This window comes from Fistularia commersonii, chromosome 21 (genome assembly GCF_037954325.1).
Source record: "Fistularia commersonii isolate RoL2024-O1a breed Wild chromosome 21, RoL_Fcom_v1.0, whole genome shotgun sequence".
In the NCBI taxonomy this organism is placed as follows: Eukaryota; Metazoa; Chordata; class Actinopteri; order Syngnathiformes; family Fistulariidae; genus Fistularia; species Fistularia commersonii.
Window position 1 is genome coordinate 979,744 of NC_141304.1, and position 17,414 is coordinate 997,157.

Sequence of the window (17,414 nt, forward strand, 5' to 3'; positions counted from 1 at the left end):
TTTTCCCCCTGAACAGTTGCTTTAACACGGCTGATGAAAAGGATGAATAATAAATAAGACAATCCATCCATTTTCTAGCCCCGCTTTGGTCTTAAAACTAAAAACCGTCCGAAGAGCCCCATCGTTGTTTAAGCCGCAGCGTTCAAAGTGAGTGAAAAAAACGACGGTATATCATGGTGAAACCTTTTAAACAAGTTTCCTGGAGTCGGTGATGGAGCCCATCTTTAATGTCGTCCTCTGCATCACCGTTTCCTTTGAGATAACCGACCGGGGCGACCTCTTTCCGGGATACGGGATGGTTGTCCCGTCAGGCCACTTGTTCACCTGGCGTCTCCTTTTGGACCCGGGCCGTCTCGGACGGTTCAAACCTTGTTTTACCTTCCCTGCACCCGGACAGATGGAGGTCTTGGGCCTGAGTAGACCCCTTTCACATGTCCGTCTCCCCGGCGTGGGCTTTCGTCGGGAGCCTCCGCCAGGACCACGGATAATGCTGATGGTCTTCTTTGCAGTTTCTGGAACAGTATGGTGGTCTTGTAGGTCGGGGTCATTTGCCCCACGTCCGACCCCCAACCCGGAGGACCAGGTGTCATCTTTCGCTTAGCCCTTTACCTGAAACCAGTGCGGTATGGTTGAACCTGCCGCGGACCTGTACCGAAGGTGGCCATGTCCAGGCATGTTCGGGCAGGATCATGAGGGCCCGCAATTGCACATCAGGGCAACCTCGCAAAGTCTACGTGACGTGTTGTCTATTGGTTCAAACACCTCGACTCCACCTTGTGAGATCATGGGTGTCATTTCCAGTGAACTGGGTGCGGAGCCGGGAGCAGTGGGCGCAGCGCTTCCGGATGGGGGCTGACAAACTGGAGGTGCTGCTATTCACTCAGATAACATTCCAGTGTTTGGTTTCAGCGCCGCAAACACTCCGGGGCCCTTCCGTTTGCGTTTCCTCGGAGCCTCGGCAAACAATAGCCGATCTCCTCTCTGAACCTCGGGCTCCAGCTGGTCACCCGGGTCTCGACCCTCCTGCCGGCGCACCTGAAACACGATCCACTGACACTTCCAGTTTTCCGTCAGAGTTTTCACTACAAACACATCAGGTGCGGCGCGTTAACACGGATCAACAGGGGCTTAGTCTTACATGGCTGCCGATGGAGCGCGGCAGGTGGCGGCCCGGCGGGGCTCGCTCGCTCGCCGGTAATGACTTTCAGAAAAACCCAAACAGTCGGTGGCATTTGCCCGAGTTTTTCGGAGGGAGGGGCAGCATCGGGAGCATCTCCGGCCGCCCCGGGAGGCCCGGGGATCCGGTTTCGCGCCTGCACCCAAAGGGAATTCTGATGTCGGCGAGTCCACGGGCGGACGTGTGCCGGAGGAGGCATACCGCCGTACACGCCTCCTTGTCGGATGAAGACGCTCCACGCCACTGTACCGATGTAAATTATTCAGTCGGGGATCCAAGAAACCATACCTGAGCTGCGCTAATTACCCAGAGTTGGGTGTCAAGCGCGAGCCATCGCTCGGTGTCCACTCCACGCCGTCACCCACCCAAGCGGACTCTCTCCAGGCGGGGTGAGTACTACCGGAGATGGATGGGGGGGGGGGGGGTTATTTATCCAATAAGGGAAAAGGGATTCGGAAGGCGTAATTGTCTGATTCGGTTGAAATCAATGTCTTGCACAGATTCTTGCGCACGCTTCAGACTCATTACGCTGTGGCTGATAAGATAAGCCCGGCCGCGGCGCGAGGATACGGGCACGGCAATAAACTCAGAAGAGGAAGTTGCCGAATCGTCAAAAAAACAAGAAGATCTAGAAGTCGATGCTGCGAACCTGCGCGGGAGGAGCGGCGGAACTCGGAAACCGCCGTTCGCTTTGGCTGCATTTACAGGGGCCAAACATGCAAATCCCCGAGCCGGCAGATAAAAGGTGCCTGTTTACGGGCCGCGGAAGGCTCAGCTGATTCGGTTTAGTTGTTAGCAAGTGAGCTAATCTGGGTGACTCACGCTGCTCTTGTCTCAGTGGAAAAATACAGAAAGGAAGTGTTATACCTTTATCCTTTTCTCAGAGCCAAACACTCCCCCCCCTTAAGCGGGTGGGTGGACGGGTGGGTGTGTGTGGGGTGGTGGTGGGGGAGTTGTGGGCAGACCAATCTGACAATAATTAGGTTATAGTGCAGCCAAAGGAAACCAAAGCCACTTTGTTTTCCGGCACTGGCTCTTCTCATGACATGCTGTTTGTGCAGGGACCCTGCAGAGGAATACCGATCAGTCTACCGTTGCTGTGAGCGGCTCCGGGGGGGAGGGGGACCCGCCATGGAGGGGTGAGTGTCCACTCCGCTTTCCCGTCTCCGACATGTTTCTTTTGGGGGAGGTTCGGGGGGTGTGTGTGTGTGTGTGTGTGTGTGTGTGTGCGCGGGACGCTCCGCCGGTGAGAGTTTTCCACACTCCCGGTAATCCTGCAAACCCCAAGTTCAACAAATAAAGTGACAGAGCTCCCTGGCCGCGCCAAACAATAGGCAATTGTAGTTTTCACGGCTTGGACGGCTTGGAAAAAAATCTCCAAATGTGGAGAAACCGGGACATTTGAGGTCAGCTTGTTTTGTGTGTGTCGCTGTTCTACCATGTCCAGGCAATTCCTAAAAGGAGGCGGCTTCGAGGTCCCCGGGCAGGACAGCAGTCTGGTGAAGAAGCCTCAGCTGCTGGACCGCGGCCAGTGGGCCAATAAGCTGGAGTTCCTGCTGGCCGTGGCGGGAACCCTGGTGGGCCTGGGGAACCTCTGGAGGTTCCCCTATTTGTGCTACAAAAACGGGGGAGGTAAGCCGGCCGGGGGAGTCCCGCGCGTCGGAGACCTATTTTGTTTTTACAGTCGCTTCTGGCTCCGCGTCCGGGCCGTCGGAGTCAATTAAAGTGGAATGCTAACAACTTTAGGGGAAAATGACCTTGAGTGAAAATAGAATGGAAGGAGGAAGTTTGTCTACACGGAAAGCTTCTGTTTGATGTGAGATAAACCCGGATCCTCTGAACTCTCTGCGGTCGGATGGGCGGGGGCGGGGGGGGGTGGGGGAGGGCCGGGAGTCCACGCGGCCCAGAAATATTCAGTTTTATCGTGAAACATCAGCCGGCGGATTCTTCGCTGCCCCCACGCTCCACCTTCAATTATTCAGTGTTTGAAGTCACCCCCGGTCCTGTTCCCACCAGGTGCCTTCCTGGTTCCCTATATCCTGTTTCTCCTGGCGTGCGGTATTCCGATGTTCCTGCTGGAGACCGCCATGGGCCAGTTCACGTCTCAGGGGTGCATTACGTGCTGGAGGCACTTCTGTCCCCTGTTTGAAGGTGAGTGGTGTAAGATGAGCCTGAACAATGTTTGCCTTCAGTGGACGTATTCCCCCGTTGACACAGAAGAGGCTCTAGAATTCCGAAAATGGTTCGGCGCATCTTCCGGCGCAAAGGCGGTCTGCAAGCGGACTTCCCCCGAGTGAGCGAACGCACGATGAAACAAGGGTCGGATAGGGATTCCGGGAGCGACGTCTCCTTTTTTTTCACGTTCAAAGTCTCGGGCAGGTCCCGGAAACGGGGGTCCGCTTGTTGACTCGGTGTTCGGTGGACCGGCGTAAGTCCTGGAGTAAGTATGGACCTGGAGTAGGTATGATCCAAGCGGAGTGTAAGAAGTACAACTACAAGCCAATACGGAGGAGTACGCGTAATTCAAATATCTTTAAATGTCTGTTCCCGGCGAGCCGTTAGCTTAGCATCAACCCTTGGGGATTGGCTCGGCAGAATCGCTCGTAGGTTACAGTGATCCGTTTGCGACGTTGGCCCCGATAACGGACGCAGTAAATGGAGCTGCCCTCCATTAGGTCATAGGGCTGAACTCCCACGCCGTTCACGCGTGACAGCTATGATGAAAGCGTCTGCAGGACGGAGCAAAGGGCAGGCGGTTACAAGGGCAGGAACCAAGACCTGGACGCAACTACATTGGGTTTCGGTCCTCACGGATCTCTTCATACCCCGACCTTCAACCTCTTTTTCGCCGGTTAAACTTAGTGATGGCACGTGTGCGATGGTGGGGGCGGTTAAACAATCTGACCCGCGAGTCGGTCCTTAGCTGGTGCCGCACAAAAAACAACAATAATCTGCTGCACAGATGTGGCCCGTGCTTCATGGGAAAAATTCCTTCATATGAATATCGAGCCTCGAGCGTGGTGTTGGTTGGGGAGAGGGTGGAGGGAGGAGGAAGGAATTTTTATTGCACTGCGGTCAAACACAACATGACCACATGACCATGACTAGGTGGGATCTCGGCCCGTTGACGACCATACAATGGAGTTTATTGTGTAACCGATTGGTGACTCAAACACGTATGCTCCTTCACCTCGGTCGGTTTCTGCGTTTGAGCAGTTTCACCGCGGACTGGTTTCACCGAAACTCTGGGCATCCACCCCCACCTGCCGCCCGTTTGCCGATGGACCCCCCTAGGCTACCGGTGGCTCCAATGGGGCCCGGGGTCAAGACCTGACCCCTGAGCATCCGCCCGCCCCCTCCCAGTCGGAGGGAGTTGCCCCAGAAAGACAGGTGCCCAACCAGGGGGCTGATGGAGTCCTCCGGGATGCTGAGATGATGATCCTGAGAGTCTTGCAGTTGTGCGAGGAGCCCTTCGGACATTCACGTTGCGAGGAGTCAGCTGATGTGAATGCCTTTCTTAACCCCTCTGAGGCATTCTGGGAATGAACATGTCTGAGGCATGTTAAGCTCAAAACCATCTGGACCGTAGGGCCACGGTCCAGTGACACAAAGAGGAGGTCCTTCATTGGAGGCATAAAACTAGGGATGTGTTTATTTTAGTTCAAGGTCAGCTTCCAGCCTGGAGGAGAACCAATGGCGCCAAAGATGGCTTCCTCTTTCCCCCGCTTCCATCGGCGGCGCGAGCAAATGCTAACTGCGCCCCTTGTGTCTCCTCAGGAATCGGTTACGCCACCCAGGTTGTCATTGCGTACGCGGCGGTGTCGTACATCGTCATCCAGGCCTGGGCCTTCTTCTACCTCTTCTCCTCCTTCAGCGCAGAGGTCCCGTGGGCCAGCTGTAGGAACCCCTGGAACACAAGTAAGGATGCAACTTGGTGGAGGAGGTCAGCTCGTGGAGGACGGATGCTCAGCTTGGAGCCGGGAAAAATCACATGCTTTCTTGAATTGATTCAGATAGGGGACTGAAAATACCAATCTGTGCTTTGTTTTCCCAGAAAACTGCGTTGAGTTTGATAAAACAAACGTGTCGTCCAATTGGACAGCGGGGCCAAACGCAACAACGCCCGCCACAGAATTCTGGGAGTAAGTGAAAGCATACATGTCACACGTAAATCTTTGACTCGGGGTGCTTTCCCTGATTGTTGCCCTCCAGTTTCTGCTTGTTGTCCGTGTCCCGCAGCTAGCAGAACCTCTGGGTACCACAACACTGGGCCAGCGAGCTAAGGGGGGGGCCGTCTCCTCCACTCAGATTCTTCATTACCCAGGAAGATTAGGCACTAGAGTGCACGAAATCAGTCCAAAGTCCAGTCCTGACCCAAATCTTTCCTTCAGAGCCCTAGTTTAACTCCTTATTCTTCTGAGAGAATGCAGGCAAAGTTCTCCGCAGACCAATGACCCGTAGGCGGAGCGAGCAGCCCCAGGCGAAGGAGTCCGATCTGTCAACCTCTACGGTTTGCCTTGGATGAGTCCTCCAGCTCATCAGTTGGATCGCAAACAGTTTGCGTTGATGTTTGCCAGGCAGGTGGTCCTGGGGGTCGGCCTGTAGACTCCCAACTTAGAGAGACAGGTCTATATGTAAGTAGCGTCCTGCTCTTAGGGCTACACCGGCCAACCGGTGCGGAGGCCCTGCGGTTGCTGCCGGGATCTCTGTAACGTCGTCTGATTCCGATCCATCCTTACACCTTTTCCCGCAATTCGGGGAGCAACTCTGAATGCACTGTAGAAGTGGTTCCCGGAGGGGTCGATGAACAAACGTAACCCAGGGGCGTTGGTAGAGCCTGCGTGCAGAGCGAGCCGGGGCGATCCGTCGACCTCAAACCACAGCTGCGAATCAGACATTTCAACAAAACCCCAGTCGCCAGTGGTGACGCAGAGTCAGGAGCTGTTGTGAGAAATTCATCTCCTTCCTCTTCTTCTTCTTCCACTTCCCCTTCGCCTTCTCACAAAAGAGCCAGCCAACCAAGACAAGACCTGGAGTCTCAGACCAGGTGGTTTGTCGGATGAGGTCCAAGTCAAAGGCCGGATCTGGGTATCTTCCGTTCCTATTGGACGGCAGGCGGCTGGTGTCCTGCTGTGATGTCCCGTGACGCGATAGCACTGAGATCAGGAGGGTAGTTTACATCTGTCTCCGGCCCCTCAGCAGGGGAACCATCTGTAACCGATCCACTCCAATTCACCAAACAGATTTTGCCGGCCGTGTCTTTTCCGTGTCTTGTCTCCGAATACTTACCGCCTTGTAAACCTTGTAACCCCCGGCTAGCACCAGGCAGTTTTCAGGATTACGTAGCCTCTGGTTCAGACACAGGACGACAGTTGAGGGCACTCCCCGTCTAAGTACGCTGATGTTATGTTGTGTTGTTATACACACTGCTGTGTAAATTTGTGACAGATATCCAGTTTACCCCCCTGGGGATTAGATGAGGTAAGGCTAAAAACAGACGCCCCGAGCCGAAACCAAAAACATCGCTTGCAGGTGGACCGGGTTCATTTCAGGCTCAGGAAAACACCAAAAGATTCAGAGATCTCCTGCCGCCGGACATCACGGCCCCGTTGAAGTAGTTCCCCTCGCCTGTTTTCACTGAGGGAAATAATCCGCCCCCGATTCTGGCTTCCTCCTCCAACTCAGGCATATTTTCTCTGAGACCCAAGTCTTCAAGCTGATCCGCGGTGGCGTGCCTGTTTTTCACCCGTCACCATGGCAGCCAAAGTGTTTCCACATTTCCCCCTGCTGATTCACGCTCAGCGCCGGGCCGGGTCCGAGGCGCAGCCGGTTCTCCCTCGCAGTCACTTTATCTTTGACTTGAACCCCCGAAGAAATAGTCCTTGCGATGCTCCTCGCGCCTCGGCCAGACTCCTCACAACCGCGATCGCCCCCTTCACGTACGCCGATGTTTGTCTTTTCAGGAGACGGGTCCTGGGCATATCCGGGGGGATCGAGGAAATTGGCAGCCTGAGGTGGGAGTTGGCCTTGTGCCTCCTCCTGGCCTGGATCTTATGCTACTTCTGTGTATGGAAAGGAGTGCGATCCACTGGAAAGGTAAAAGAAACACAGCCGTCATTCAAACAGTGTAAGCCCTACAGGAAGAGGTGGTAAACACCGATGCCAAGAGGTGTGACTGTTGTCCTCAATGGACCTCTGCAAGACTTGAGAAATACCTACGGTGATTCATGGGAAACATCACCGTTTCCCGTGAAGGGACCAGAGTCCCTGCGGTTCGACGGTTGTTGTTCGTTTGTCCCCAAAACCAGAGACTCAAGAGTCAAAGGTCAAGGACTCTAGATTAACTCGGCAGTGGAGTACAAGACCCGACTTTAACCAACCCGTCCCGCTAACTTTCCGCCGTCCTCCGGTCTCCCGGCTTTACGACTCGGTGACCTCCCCCCTCCAATTCCGTCCCGCCCAGACGCAGAACACGGAACTCACAGCAACTCAAACATTCCTCGTCACCATCGCGATGACGTTGCTCCAGAAACAACAAGCAGCACCTCTGTAGGAGAATTTCAAACCCCAGGTCCCTGCTCTTCATCCCGAAGGGATTGGGATTTCTATTTGTATCAGGGAGCGAGGTTTACCCCTCCAAAGAAACTTCTTGGTGCTTCCCGCCCCCTTGTGGTTGTCAAATGGTGGTGACACATTGCCAGCCCTGTGAGAACACACACACATTAACCAAACATTAGCAGAGATTAGTGAACATTAGCACACAAATGTCCTTGTGGCTACCAGGTGTGTGAGGGACTCGCAGCCTGGACGTGAGCTCCACTCCTGCCCTCTGAGCGACCACCTGACTCGGATGTATTTATTTCGATATCTTTAATTTCTTTCCCGGTCAAGCCCAGAGACGCCTTCAAGGTCTCCACTGAAATGGAAACACGTCAGGTCCGATTTTTGCTCTACTTGTACTACGTCTCAGCATTTCGGGTATCTTCTGCGGCACCAGCACAGCCGTCGAGACCTCCTGGACCGTCACTTCCAGCATGCCGAAGCTCCTCGTCCTGAGAGAACCTTTTCCCTCTTTATTTTCTTTTCTTCCAAAGTTCCCTCGGGGTTGTGTGTTCTGGCAAAGCCTTCGATGAACAGGCACCGCGGGGCTGTGCCAAGATTCATGCCAATCTCACAAAAGGGCTGGTTTGAGGGAGCGGCATTAAGTGGCTGAACTCTTGTGGGATAAGACGCCCCCTCCTCCCTCGTCTTGGAACATCCATCCGAAGGAGTCACAAGAGGTTTATGCGGAGACACCATTGACCCGTCTAGACTGGGTTCCTGCTCTTTCACTCTCCAGAATATGGCCCCAGGAGTCCTACAGGAGATGGATTGATGGGCGTATAATGTCGGGGAACCAATGTAACCTTTGTTAACTGGCACTTTGGAAACTCTTTATGTGGCCCAGAACACTCGCTCTCCTGTATGCTCTTATTTTCACCCACATGAGAGGTGAAGGTGTTGAGTTGGGAGTGAGGAGGACGGAGAGGACCGGGAGGGAGGCCCTTCCGAGGGACAGCATATGTGAGATGTTTCTGGAAGTAAGGTCTGGGAAGTGAAGGTCTGGGCGCGAGGATGCTGAGATTGGAGTTACCAGGCAAGAAGAAGGGAAGAGGACGGGAAGGGAAGAGGATGCAGAGGGCTTGATGGAGGCAGGTGGTTGACTGTGGACACCCCTAAAGGGAGTCGCCCACAGGAAAAGAAGCTAAAACCGGTATGATGGAAATTGTCCTCTGGCCACATCCATCCTTCCAGTCGGACGTGGACAGCAGATCATTTCGCAGAATATCCCGGAAGCCCGGATGTGAGCGAATTCATCTGCTCAGGTTAATTTTACCTCCACTCACCAGGCTCTCTTCAGCGGCACTAGCATCAACGGACGGCTCAGAACTGTGGCTTCCATGCATACGTTCAGGATGTCATTCCAACGAGAGTTGTATTCTTCAGCCTGGCTTCTCTCAAGGTTCTCCGTCTTCCCCCGACGGTCCAAAAAAGAGTCAGCAGGTCCACCGAAGACTCTAAGGAAAGGGTGAATGGTTGCGGTTGACCAGGAGATGTCAGTGTCTCAATGAGTTTGAGGAGTTCACAAGTATAACACCAACAGCCGTGAAAGCAGAGGTTGCAGACTTGTACTCCAGAGTCCCTGTTGGTGTTCTCATGTTTTCCAAAGAAGCTGACCCTGTCCACTCTTCTCCTCTCAGGTCCCAGCGCTAAGCGGCAAGCCCAATCTCCTTGTTCTAAAGCCGTAACCCTCCTCTGTCTCGTGTCGGCAGGTGGTTTACTTTACAGCCACCTTCCCCTATGTGATGCTGGTGGTTCTGTTGGCCCGCGGGCTCACTTTACCGGGAGCCATCGATGGCTTGGTTTTCTACCTGTATCCTGATCCGACAAGGTTGGTGGACCCTCAAGTAAGTAATAAAGCACTGAGTCGAAGGCAGCGGGTTCTCCGGCCTCCTGCAGGAACCTCAAAACACTGTCACATTCCAACGGGGCGACAATCCCAAAGTCCTGACTCCAGGTGAGCGGAGACTTCATTGACGCCTGCATCCTTGTTGCATCTCAGGTTTGGATGGACGCGGGAGCCCAGGTCCTCTTCTCTTTTGGGATCTGCCAGGGGAGTTTGACGGCTCTGGGCAGTTACAACCAGTTCAACAACAACTGCTACAAGTAAGTCCTGCACTGTTTGAGGTGTTCTTGCGCACCTGAAGAAGGGTTCTCTCGGGCCCTCCGACATCGTGTCAAGAAATCTTGCATTTGGAGGGATCAGAACAACAAATACAAACAGGGATGGGATGTTTGAACGATGTTTTGTTGAGGCTGAACTTCGGTCGTTAGCAAAACACTGTTGGACATAAACATACCTTCACGAGAGGTATATAACAGCAAAGTTGCTGACAAGCAATGCAAGCTAATCCACTCACTCGCAAATTAAGGGATTGTTCTTGTAAGCTCAAGTGTCACAACTATTTAAACGCCCCCAAATACCCACCAGGCCTTCAGCCCTCTGACGAGCACCAACCCATTCACTCATCATAATGCCCTTTATTGACTAATTACGGACCCCGACCCCAACCTCCGAGCGCAACCTCTACCGCTCCCCCTCCCGGGACCCCTTCGGCAGGGTCAAGAGTGCATTAGCGTTCGAAAGAACGCGAAGGGTCTAGATGTCTCCTCAATGCCCCCGTTTACTTTGCTAATCGCTGTGCAAATTTGCCGTCATACATGTCTCGCTACTCCGCCCCCACCGCAGGGACACGTTTGTTCTGTGCCTGGTGAACGGGGGCTCCAGCTTTGTGGCCGGGTTTGCCATCTTCTCGGTTTTGGGCTTCATGTCCTACGAACAAGGCTTGCCCATATCGGAGGTGGCGGCGTCAGGTGAGCGCGACCTTATCGGACACACCGCCGTGTTTGTTTTGGTTTGTTGAACGTGTGATAACGCAGGAGGGCTGTGTTTGTCCTGGGAATGCAGGACCCGGCCTGGCCTTCATCGCCTACCCCCGGGCGGTGGCCATGATGCCCCTGCCTCAGCTCTGGGCCATCTGCTTCTTCATCATGGTCATCTTGCTTGGCGCCGACACACAGGTGAGGCGTCGGGTCGGTCCCGGCGCGCCTTCGAACCCGAACGGAAACTGACTTCCGGCCTCTCAGTTTGTCAGCCTGGAGTGCCTGATGACGTCGGTGACGGACATGTTCCCCACCGTCTTCCGGAGGGCTTACCGCCGAGAGCTGCTGCTGCTCGGCCTCTGCTCCGTCTGCTTCTTCCTTGGACTCCTGCTCGTCACAGAGGTGAACACGAACCCCTTGGCGGAGTGTCCGGGAGGTTCCTGGCCATACCTTGTTCCGGGAACCAACATCTTTTGGACTCTTCTTCTCCGTCTTCCTCCAGGGCGGCTTGTACTTCCTCCAGCTTTTCGACCATTACGTTTGCAGCGGCAACAACCTGCTCCTGCTCTCCGTCTGCCAATCGGTCGCGATCGGGTGGATTTACGGTAACCCCTTCCGCCTCGCGGAAGACTCCATGACATTTTCCGCCGTCGCTGAGAACCACTCAAACTAATTCAAGTTAAAACGATGTTCTCTGAATAAACAGGAGCAGACCGTCTCTATGACAACATAGAGGACATGATAGGGTATCGCCCGTGGCCTCTGATGAAGATCTGCTGGCTCTACATCACACCCTCCGTCTGTCTGGTAGGTTCAGGCCCGCTTCCCAAAAAAAAAGGCAATCGGCGTCTTTCCGCCCATCCCTGCGCTTTTTCTGTGTGAATATGTTCCCTTCGGTTTGACTCCGAGATGCTTTTTCCACGTTTTAACGAGATTAAGAAAGAGACCCCTGGGGAGGGAAAGGGGTCGCGAACCCTCTCATGGCTTTCTGATGTTTAATGCAGAAACATATGATATGTTATTGTACTGGGAAGAAGTACAACCAACACACAGGCAGATGCTACGATAATATGATACAGATGTTACAGAGTACACGACCTTCGGGGTGGAGGAGGTGTGAAGGTCCCATCCTTGTAGGGAACCTTTCTCCCACTTAAAGAAGGAGCTCGGGCTCAGCACATGGATCATCTTACTCAGCAGGAGGTCCAGTCTGCTCACGGACGCCCGCAGAGAAACCTCCAACCCCTACGTCAGAACTTTATCGTCGGGAGAACACATCCAGAACGCTGACAGTTAAGACCGTTTTGAGACCGCCGACCTTCAACCGGAGCGCTCGCCCCGATTGCCCTCGCAAGTGTTGTTAGGCCATTCGTCCATTTTATACCTTAAAAGATAAAAAGTACCGAAATGCGCGCTTGTGCGCCTGTGGGTTGGCCGCCATCCCAGCCGGTTCAACCCGACCCGTGACCCTTTAGGTGCTAAGAAGGCCGATATCTGGCGAATCGGCACCGCGAGCTCGTCACCGGACAGGCGGCAGAGAGGCTCTGAACATGTTCTGTTTTTGGGTTCTTTACCTACAGGGAACCTTCATCTTCTCGTTGGTGAAATACAAGCCTCTCAAATTCAACAAGGTCTACGTGTACCCGACGTGGGCCTACGCCTTGGGCTGGTCCCTTGGACTTTTCTGTGTCCTGCTGGTGCCTCTGTGGATCCTCTTCAAGGTCGCTCAGATGAAAGGGACATTATGGCAGGTACGTTGTCCACGAAGGTCCAGAGGGATCCTTCAAGGGAACCCTGACCCTTTGCACTCGATGGCCTCGATATGCTGTCGCCACCTGAGAACCAACTACCTCAAATATCAGGTGTACTACTTCTCTTGACCTACAGAGGTCGCTGTTGTCTTACTTGCACAAAGTGCATCCTGGGACCGTGAGGTGAATGGTTTGAACGGCAGGCAAAGGCTACCATGACTAGATATTCTTTGACCCTTGAGCGCATCCTAAGAAAACAATTCGGCGCCCCTCCGGCGTCAGTTGCAAGACGTGAGCTTTCGTCGCTTTCCGGCCAAGAGTAAGAGGAGGAGCACGTGTTGCAAAACGACCATCCACCCCGCTTTAAATCGCACTTTGGCCGACACCTTCGTTATTGTTCTCTCCGGCAACGGGATGGAGTAAAAAACGAAAAGGCCGAACGGCGGAAGTCGAGCCAATGGACCGCTGGACGGAGCCGAGACGGCGACGGACGTTTGACTCCGTTAAACTCTACTTCTATTTGTTTACTACTAGGGCAGGTGAGGACAGGTGGAGCTGTGGAGAAGCTGCAGCTGCTGATATCTCATGCCTGACGCTAGTAACTGCTCAGAATGTGGGAAATCGGAAGATGGAACCCCGCGTTCCTTCGGTCGGAGGCAGGAACCGATTCCTCGGAAACTGAAACGGTTACCTAACGGTCGGAGTTAGCACAAGTTACGTCATAGACGGAGCTCGGGTCAAACCCCGACTTTACTAATCCACGCAAACTCTCCGTCGTCGTGGTCTGCGGGGCCGTCAAACGATTAAAATATTTCATCAGATTAATCATACCAGTAAATTAACCTGGATGAACGCTTTAATCTCGTCAGCTCTAGAGAGCGAAGCACACTACCGTGACCAGGAGGACAGGAGGCTCTTTCCTCACACCGGTGCCAGTTTGGCAAAGCTAACAATGAATGTATGTTGTGCTTGGAGGAGGAGTTCCACTGTGTCCTCTGGGGGTCCTGTTGGGGTGCTCCAGGGGATCGGGGTACCGAACCCCTTGATACAGACCACCAGGTCCCTGTATGAAGAGCTTGGTCCACATCTCTGGCAGGAAGTCGCACTCCGGCGGCACGTTTCAGGTGTGGTTCGCCCTTTGTCCCAGAAACTGTTCATAACCTCTGCGGACGAGTTCGACGCACAGCCGGGGAGTCCAGGGCATCCGGTTTGGGAGTCTCAGGATTTGGTCTCCGCCTTTTTTCAGATGGTTGACGTCCTGTTTGCTTCAGGGCAAAAGGGTTCTGAAGTTGGAACTGCTAGCCAGGAGGTTTGGAGGAAGACCAAAGAGATTTAAGGATTTAAGAAAGAAGACGTGAAGTTAGTCAGTGTTAGAGAAGAGGATACAGAGAACAGGATTAGATGGATGACGTGGATACGCTGTGGCGACATCTGAAGGGACCAGCTGAAAGGAAAAGACGAGAAAGTTGACCCGTTGCCTTCATCTGACCGATCAGAGGGCTCCGTGGGCGAATGAGAAGCTGCCTCAGCACCTCCACATCGGAGGTCGTGGAACTCCGATGGAAAAAGGTGGGGTCACAAGTGGGGTTACAGATCACAAGTGGCTGAAACGAGTTTGCCCCCCGTTTGGCCCTCCGGGAGGGACTCAGAGCAGAGACCCTGCTCGGTGGCTCGGGCATCAGGTCGGTAGATCTCCTGGACGCCTCCCTGGTGAGGCCAGCTGTAGGCACCGCGTCTCTTGGGTATGCCTTGGGAGTTGCCCAAAAGACCTGGACCGAGTGACCAGAGAAAGGGGCGTGATCCCGAATCCAGGGGGCTCTTGTTGGGTGAGAGGTAGGGTACGACCCTAACCGGTCACCGGTCAGTCACATGTAGAGACATACAAGTATTGGCTCAGTCATTGATGCATCTGTGCACCGTCTCCAATGGACCCACAACAACTAGAGAACCTGGAGGAAGCTCAAGCAGACACAGGGACGACATAAGACAAGACCTTCTCGCCAATTGCGGCACCACATTGCATTGATTCGTCCTTTCCTGTTTCGACAGAACCTCGGGCAGCTCTGCCGTGCAGCGAACGAGCAGCGCGCCGGCGCCGGCAAGCGACCGGAGCAGTGTCCGCTGAACCCCGACGGCTCGTGCTCGGCGCCCGCTGGCGAGCTGAAGGGGAGCGGCGGGGTGGAGATGGAGATGCAGGTCTGAGGAGCCGGAACCATCTCACGGGTGTGGTACCTTCAGGGTGGAGGGGCTGTTTTTGTACTCTAGTTTTACAAGTTGAGCTTATTTGAAAGAAAGGAAACGATTGCACCGTAATTTTTGATGAAATGCAAAATAAAGACACGGGAAAGCTGCTCTCTGTAGGATAACCAGTACTGGTAGTCTTCTAGGGTTACCGGATAATCAATCTCAACATGAAGGGTCACATTTAACCGACATTCTAAGCTTCTGGCAGGGGGTCCTGGGTGACCCCCTTCGCAAGACGCACACTGAAGTAGGACTCCATAAATCCAGCGTGAACATATAACTGTACTGTTGTACGGGCGGTAGAAATATGTCTATTTTGTAGTTTTACATGTCCTTTTTTTGCTATGTACCTTTTTACATTTACCTGAAAGTCCATGCGTGGTATCACTGTGACGTCGGGAGGTCCGCTGCGATCCTGCGGAGAAAAGAAAGAAGAAGCCGTTTGTTCCATGTTTCCATAAACCAGTGGATCCAGCCGGGGCCCGAGGTGGCGCCGCCGCTGGTGCTCGGTCGGTACTGCGGTCGGTGTAGGCGGCGCCGGTCCGGACGCGCTAAGGTTACCACAGGCTGAACTCTAGAAGTGCGCTGCTTTGTCCGGACGGCTGCAGTGTTCTCCTGCGGACAAGAACACCAGTGGACTCCTTGGGGAACCGCCGGCCAGCCAGACTGAAACTGTAAACACACCGAGACCAAATCAGTGCGGAGTCTGAGAGGACAGCGTTCCACAGCTTCTCAGCTTAGCGCAGCTTAGCATTTGCTTTTTTTTTTTTTTTTTTTTTTTTAATGCTTATCTAGAATAGTCAGAGGGGGAATCACCATGGAGACTGACGGCAAAGCCCAGGAACGTGGACTAACTTTAGGATTCATGTCCAGATAAACAAGCAGAAGGTAAATAAATGGGATTTGGATCAAGGTGTCTCTCAGTCGGTCCTTGGCGTACCCGTCCGTCCGTCCGACCGTCTTTCTGGTTCCTCTTGGTACCCGACGTTAGCGTCAACCGTTAGCACGGCTAGCTTGAATTCACAGCACGAGAGGTACATTTTACGCCGCCGGACCGGTACGGATTATGGGACGGCGGCAGCATTGCAGGGCCCGCGGCGCCACTTCTGGATCTTCTGTCGTCTTATTTTAAGGACAATCCCCCCGCTCTATGCCGGACAGAAGGTCAGGCTGACCTTCCGAGGGGGAAACTGGCCTCTGGACTTCATGAAAGGACATTAAAAGCGTCTCGCCTCCGCCTTGACACGTGATATTGTTCTCCCATCAGGGTTGTGCAACTCCAGATTTTGCAGCTCTCAACCACCGGTAGACTCACAGTTACCCAACACGCCTTCTCCCCTGGGGCAAACGTAGTTGGAGTTGCTGCTCACCAAGACTGAATTAAAGTGACAAGATGCTTATAAAAGGATGAGTCGGCATGACACAAGACTATTACCAAACGGCAAGTTAACCCTTTCACGGTCCTTCACGTTTGACTCCCTGCGGTTTCGTGGTAGAACAAGATTGGGAGTCCCCGAGGTGGTGCAAGACTTGTATGACTTAGTCTTTTATCTGGCGACACCCTGGAATTGAGGGGGAACATACATTTGTTCGTGATCTCTCTGGATGGTTGCGCCCTGGAGGCCGGAGGCCGGAAGCCGGAGCCTCTCCCGGGCGTCGCAAACAATCGTTCCCACGGAGGGTAGAACGTGGAGACTCCCCCTCAGAATCTGTCCGAGCACCCTCTGGAGGTGGAGGTTGGAGCCGCCTGGCAGATTCGGGACAAACCGAAGCTCCGATCCGGCCTCGCCTTTCCGAGTTCTCACTGGATTTCGAAGATGCACGGAGGATGACGCACAGCCCCGCCCCTGCACTCGTGTTGCGGCGCAGAGGACTGAATGAATGCCACGTCCTCGGCGGTGAGTTTTCCGAGCCAGGTGTTGGCCGGAGAAGAGATTCCCGCTTGTGTAAAGATAAATTCGATCCAACACAAACTGACAACCCCCGAATGAATACCCGGGGCTGCGGTTCGGAGCCGATTAAGCCGCCGACTCCGGCCCTCCTGTGGTCCGGGGATCTCAGCTTACCAGCGCACTCCGGGCCATTTTTAAACCGGCCAATCAGAAGCCGTGGAAGCGGAGTCTTTTTTTTTTTTTCTTTTTTTTTTTTTTTTTTTTTTTTTCCCAGCCTTCGTTCATAAATGTCACGTGCGTCCGGAAAGCAACGTGACGAAATCTAAAAAAATTCGGAGTGTTTTCGGGCGTGTTGGTCCCCGACTGCGTCGTCTGACTCGAATTTGCACTTACACAACTTTTACAACTACGGGAATATTGAACCGTGAGAGTGTGAGTTGTGTAAGTAAATACCAGTAAATGACACCAATCGATATTTCTCTTCTTCTGCTGAGTGTGTGTGTGTGTGTGTGTGTGTGTGTGTGTGGGGGTGCAAACACTTGTGGGAAAATGGAGTCACCCATATTAATGATCCTCAGCAGTACAATGGCTGCTATAAGTGTCTTGTCTTGGAAGGCGCGCACGAGTACTTAGAGGGGTCCCACCCGCTGTGACCGTAAAATACCAAGCTAGCGGCTTATTATCCAGCGGAGGCCGGGAGGGTGGGAACGGGGGGGCGGCGGCGGCGGGCGGAGGAGCTTCTTCTGCAGCTGTGCTTCAGCAGATTTACTCCGAGCCAACGTCCTCGCACGGATCTTCACATTTCCCAATAAGATTAGTCGAATCGGTCGCGAGGTGTTGCGGGTACGATCGAACGGATCCCGCCTCCGCGACCTCTCACGGGATTATCTCTCTCTTTGAGGGCATCATCCTCCAAACTTTTCTCCA

General features: G+C 53.8%; 1 protein-coding gene across 3 annotated transcripts; it reads left to right on the forward strand.

The window, feature by feature from the left end:
- Window positions 1-1,057: 1,057 nt before the first annotated feature.
- Window positions 1,058-16,310, forward strand: LOC147221884 (sodium- and chloride-dependent GABA transporter 2-like). 3 transcript variants are annotated; one of them, XM_086167804.1, is made up of 16 exons: window positions 1,058-1,566; window positions 2,239-2,316; window positions 2,625-2,809; window positions 3,194-3,328; window positions 4,955-5,095; window positions 5,232-5,319; window positions 7,141-7,273; window positions 9,490-9,624; window positions 9,780-9,883; window positions 10,467-10,591; window positions 10,686-10,798; window positions 10,865-11,002; window positions 11,103-11,205; window positions 11,307-11,407; window positions 12,181-12,351; window positions 14,401-16,310. In XM_086167804.1, the coding sequence occupies exons 2-16, from the start codon at window positions 2,309-2,311 to the stop codon at window positions 14,551-14,553; spliced, it is 1,833 nt and encodes a 610-aa protein (XP_086023930.1). In that variant the 5' UTR covers window positions 1,058-1,566; window positions 2,239-2,308; the 3' UTR covers window positions 14,554-16,310. The 3 variants fall into 3 exon arrangements, with proteins under 3 accessions (XP_086023930.1, XP_086023928.1, XP_086023929.1); XM_086167802.1 differs by lacking the exon at window positions 1,058-1,566 and adding an exon at window positions 1,902-1,922; XM_086167803.1 differs by lacking the exon at window positions 1,058-1,566 and having other exon boundaries at window positions 2,188-2,316.
- Window positions 16,311-17,414: the final 1,104 nt, after the last annotated feature.